This window comes from Limulus polyphemus, unplaced genomic scaffold (genome assembly GCF_000517525.1).
Source record: "Limulus polyphemus unplaced genomic scaffold, Limulus_polyphemus-2.1.2 Scaffold296, whole genome shotgun sequence".
NCBI lineage: Eukaryota > Metazoa > Arthropoda > Merostomata > Xiphosura > Limulidae > Limulus > Limulus polyphemus.
Window position 1 is genome coordinate 94,295 of NW_013665906.1, and position 5,497 is coordinate 99,791.

General features: G+C 34.0%; 1 protein-coding gene across 1 annotated transcript in view; it reads right to left on the reverse strand.

The window, feature by feature from the left end:
• LOC111085255 (nephrin-like) overlaps positions 1–5,497 on the reverse strand; it is an 88,521-nt gene that overhangs the window by 52,003 nt on the left and 31,021 nt on the right. The window contains exon 4 of the mRNA XM_022382961.1: positions 3,949–4,248. Within this exon, the coding sequence (XP_022238669.1) occupies positions 3,949–4,248 (300 nt within the window). The remainder of the gene's footprint in view (positions 1–3,948; positions 4,249–5,497) is intronic.

A 5,497-nucleotide genomic window follows, 5' to 3' on the forward strand; every position in this document is an offset into this window, starting at 1 on the left:
AATTATATGAAGTCCTATTACACTCGTTACACACATTGTAATGCTCTACTGTAGCATTTTTATTACCTCCGCCACCATTTGTGTGTTTGTCAGCAAGATTTCCCGAAAACGGCTGAATGGGTTTAGAAAGTTCGTATACATCTGGACTATGACCCAACTTAGAAATTATTAGGTTTTGGAGGGTCGAGGTCACAGCAAGGTCACAAAAATAAAAAAAATCCCTATCTGTTAACTTGGGGACCGATTTTTCACGCTATTTTTGCTCTATAACTCAATAAAAAAGGACCGAATTTTGATAAAACTTGGTGGACATATCTAGAATATCATTCATCATTATCCTTCCTAACAATGGTTCGTGTTCGTTGATAAAGACAGACATATTGCCATATTTTCATATTTTTTTGAGGGCTGAATATGACCAACATTGCGTGGCGGAGGTATGCGCTCTACTGAATTCACCTCCAGCTTTCAATGAGTTAATTTTTGGGCCGCGCTCGGCCCAATGGTTAGCTTGCCGGATTGTGGATCCAAAACTCTCTGGTTCGTGCTATGTCAGTGCCTCCCCCCAAAAAACAACAAAAACAACAAACTATACAATCGTGCTCTGCAATCTGGGACCTTGGATGCGTTGTAAAAGATGCGTCAAAGAACATGTAACGGTCAAAGACAAACACAGAAAGTCCTGAAACACCCGTTCTCTTTTATTACACTGTTCTAGACGAAATGCTATCGAAATGCTATTGGCAAGTTATGATAAAATACCCTTTGGGTGACTAATCATTGTACAAATGTTAAAAATGTTTTTAGAATTAGACTTACCTTTCAGTTCATCATTACTACTACCCAATTCACACTATACATGTAATTTTGAACTTGATACATTACTTGTTATTTTGTGTTATTCATTAGGTAGAATCCAAACTGACCAACTTTATGTCATAAAGTTTTATTTTATATATTAGCTAGTGTTTAGACAAATAAAAGGACCGAATGCTCTACTGTTCATTAGTTCTTTCTTCAAACGTAAAGCCCAAAAACAGAAAGGATGTATTAAGTACGCACTAGAAATCAGCAGAACTTCTTTGTGAGTTGAATAGAAGATTTTTTAATAGGACAAATATACAAATAAAGATGTAATTTAATATTGTGATGAGCTTTACAGTAGAGATGTTTTTTCTTAAATATTTAAAACTGCGACATTTCGGTTCACAAGAGGGGCTACCTTCGAACAATGTATGACTCATGGAGGTAAGAACTGTTATTGTTGTTCATACCATGGATTTAGGAAAAAAACATTTTTCCCTCCACGAATGATGCATTGTTTTAAAATACCCCGCTCCTTTGAGCTCAAATGTCGCAGTTTTAATTATTTAAGAAAAAACATTTCCACTGTAAGCTGATCACGATATTAAATTGAATCCTACAGTGGGATCCTAATCTTTTAGAGTATAAAAATAATGATTTGCTTTTAGACTCTGAATAATTAGTAACTGATATAGCAAGTAGAATTTGACTTTTAAAAGTTGATTAGTGATCAGCTTTCGTGGCTATAGGAATACCAGCGGTACAAGATAAACATAAAAATTCCATGTAGTGCCTAAAGATGTCCAATTGTCATATGATAACACTTATATATATATATATAGGCTTATTACACAAATAAGTGTTAATTGTTAAACACAACCTTTTAGGGAAGTGACATAAAACTTCTAGTTAACTAGTCCAGTATAAATAATTATTGAAGAAATAAGTACCTTACTAACTCTTCATTTGCTCTTAACCTAACTTAAGCGCCCACTAGTGGCACAGCGGAATGCCTGTGCACTTAGAATGCTAGATACCGGGTTTCGATAGCCCAACTTAAGTAGTGCTCACCTAACTCAACCACTAGAAAAGGGTATTAATAGTAATATCATGCACAGGTAACGTAAACTAAACTATCACAAACGATCGAAGTTTGAGCAGTATATTATGTATCTAATCTTAATCTAGCTTAACGAACAGAAGACAATACTAAAAGTAGTTTAAGTCCACTTATCCTAATTATAAACAAAAAAGGACTTAATATTGGAATGCATAAAACCAGCTGCTTAGTTCGAATACTGTTTACGGCAGTCCCGTATAAGTTATACAATCTGTATTTAGGTTAACGGTATAAAAGTTTGATTTTAGTAAAATCAGAAATTTGTTTCATTATTTTGGAAAAGGACAAAACAGTTTAGCCGAACCATTTGTGATCCCTTTTTTATAAAGATTGTGGTATGTAATTTCACCTACGTTAATTTAGTCTTAATAGAGACAAGAAAAAATAACAATTTCATTAGTATTCGCAGTTGCTTCGTAAATACAGTATATATATCTATAACTAAGCCTATGTAGTGTCATGTATTTAAACACTTATCACGGAATTTAATAATGGGGAAACGATAAATGTTATAAAAGTCGTTACAAAGAGGTAGATTTAAAACCGTCTGATTTACAGAAACCGACTTAAAGCATATTTATTCTAGAGTTATAAGCATTTTAGTAAATTAACTACCAACTACTTTGTTGAATACCTATCCCTACAAATCGTCAATAAAATTGTGTTTAATAATTCTAATTATACAGCTATCGATAATAACAAATCATATATAGGTGTTACGAAAGTCAAAGATTTGAACCAAACAAGTCATGAGTATCGTCTGCTTACAAATGATATAATTTTAAACTGCCCTACAAATATATCAACAAGCGTTGCTAGAATCCCAGATTATTTTCTGTTAAAACACCAAATTCTGACACTTTACAACCATCTCGATTTACTTTTAGGGACTTTAAACTGCCCTACAAATATATCAGCAAGTGTTGCTAGAATCCTAGATTATTTTCTGTTAAAACACCAAATTCCGTCCCTAAAAGTAAATCGAGATGGTTGTAAAGATGTCTAGAATGCAATCTGTCAGTTGACAAGTACTCTAAAAATTCCAAATTTCATATGATTTGATTACACATTAATACAACCAGCTTCAATTTTCATCTGATACATTGAAAGTCAAATCAAAATTCACTGTGTGTGATTTTCCTCTGTCTAATAAGATGAAAGCTGCTTCATTATCAAATCTTTTTAGTGAAACTGAAAGTCTACTTCTTATATTGTTATCAATGTAATTGACACATAATGGGGCAAAAACGACCAGACAAAACGGTATTTTATTGGCATTTTGTTGGGGAGGTTATAATAATTTAAATAATTGACCACTTGATACTACTTATATGTCATTATGCCGCTATATACATACATATATATAAACAGAGAACAGGAAGTTCTGTTCTCCATTTAATTTGGAACGTCTACTACACATAAATGGTTGCATAGATGCGTTAAAAAATGTTTATCCCAAAACACTTCATTCAAAAATTATTTAATATTATATTTCGATAAGCACAAGATCCAAAGGTAGAATCCCAAATAATTAGGTGCAAAGCTATATCTACTAGCTCCAAACATCAGAGTCACAAATTAACATAGATATTCTAGAAATCGATTTGCCACTTTCGTGATGCGATTATGTATGGCACTCCTGAATACTTCAGAATTACAAATTATGAACATATCCATGTGTGGAGCTCTTGAGCACCTTTGTTTAGGGTTACAGAGCAGCCCTATATATGATATTGAATGTGTTCGCTGAGAGTTATATAGCATGTACCTCGGGTGATCCGTCTAAGAAATCACTAAATGTAGAATGAAGACATTACTGATATATAAATAAATGGTGTTTAATGTTGATAATGGGAAAAAAATATTCATGTTTTTTGCAAACTTTAATGTTTTAGCATATTGTGAATAAAGTTTTCCAACTCTTGTTAATATAGTTTCATTGTGAATCTTCTCTGTCAGTTCTTAGTCTACTCTCTAATACTCTCCAATATCATTTATTAGGCTTAAATCACTAATTTACTAACCTTGCTTCCAATGGGTAGCAACTGGCATTTCCGCTATGATTTGGACTGGGACACTTTGTCCTTTGGAATTTGCGCTATATACTAGTAGAATAAACTCTCCTCCAGAGGACAATGTAGCTAGATGAAAGACGGGGCCAGTATCGTTTGTTATATTAATCTGAAGGGATCTGTCTCCCGAGTCGTAAACTTCAAGGTGGAACTCCTGATGAAGGCCACCATTGTGTCCCGGTAAACAATCTAAGATTAAGTCATGTTCGGTACTATTGATAACGGTGCAGTTAGTGACTGGATCTGGAGGATCTGTTGGATAGAGAATTTAATATTATCAAATGATCAGCGTTTCTAACTTTCAAATAAATGTACTTATAATATTTCCTCAACTTTCTGTTTTATTTACATTTGTAAAACAATAATGCAAAATTCATTACAGTTAAGTTTCATTAAAACTATAGCTTTGAAGCAATTCTAGCTTCAGTTTCCTCTGCTAAAATTATTGCTTATATCTAATGAGTTTTACTCCCAGGTATACCTTTCAACATCAGATTTTCAATTAAATACACTTCTTATTCTTTATATAATTAATTGTAATTAGCAATAAACAGATACAGTTTTGATAATTTTTCGTTTTGCCTCATGGAATACCCCTTTTTTAATCAGTCCCCTAGTCTAGGAACATATTCTCTACCTTCCTGCTGAACTCGTTACAAAAAAGTCAAAGGAATCTAAAAGAAGGGGTCTAACTGCAGAAAGAAGGGACAAGATATGTCATAGGAGACATATTCAAAAGAAAGTTTACAATACAGAGGTTGAGAATGTCATATTAAAACATTTTGGAACTTCACCGTTACGTTACAGTCCTTGTCGCTGCGTCCAGTCATGTTCTATCTGACGACTGTACTTAATAACAGCCTTACAATAGTCCAAAGTACACCCCTCCTCCCTGCAAGTTCATTAATTTTTCTAGTGTACAAAGATGATGGTTTCTCAACATCGTATCTATAATCCAACTGTACAGAAATCAATAGGCACAGCACCTGGCGACTTGACCAGTATATCTTCGTATGGAATTGAATGAATACTCGTTTAATTTTCCGGCTGTTTGAGGTATGCAACGGTTGAACGTATATGTCGTGGAAGTAACTGGTGTATAGATCACTTGTGCCCCGTTTCCAGATATAGATCATTTATGATTATGTCGCATATTTTGTCCTGGAGCATGTGGAAGGCTTTTGACACTGACCTTTATGTTCGTGTATTTTCACCTATTACAAGACGCCACACTTTGCTTACCACGTCTGGAGCACGGTTTGTTGGCGGTCTCTTTCTGGATGATTCTATTGTCCAAGTCTATATTCTGTTCTTTTGTTTTCGAATGCCAAGTACAAGGAATAGCCCTGTCTTAGAAATTCTCAATCCCCAATTCTAACTCATTCTTACAATCTGAATGTGTAAATATTTTGTGCTAGAAAGGGCTGTTGGATACCCTTTCAAAAAACCGAACAATTTTTGATGGCATCACACAACCTTGTAACGTCAAACAACTTTCAAA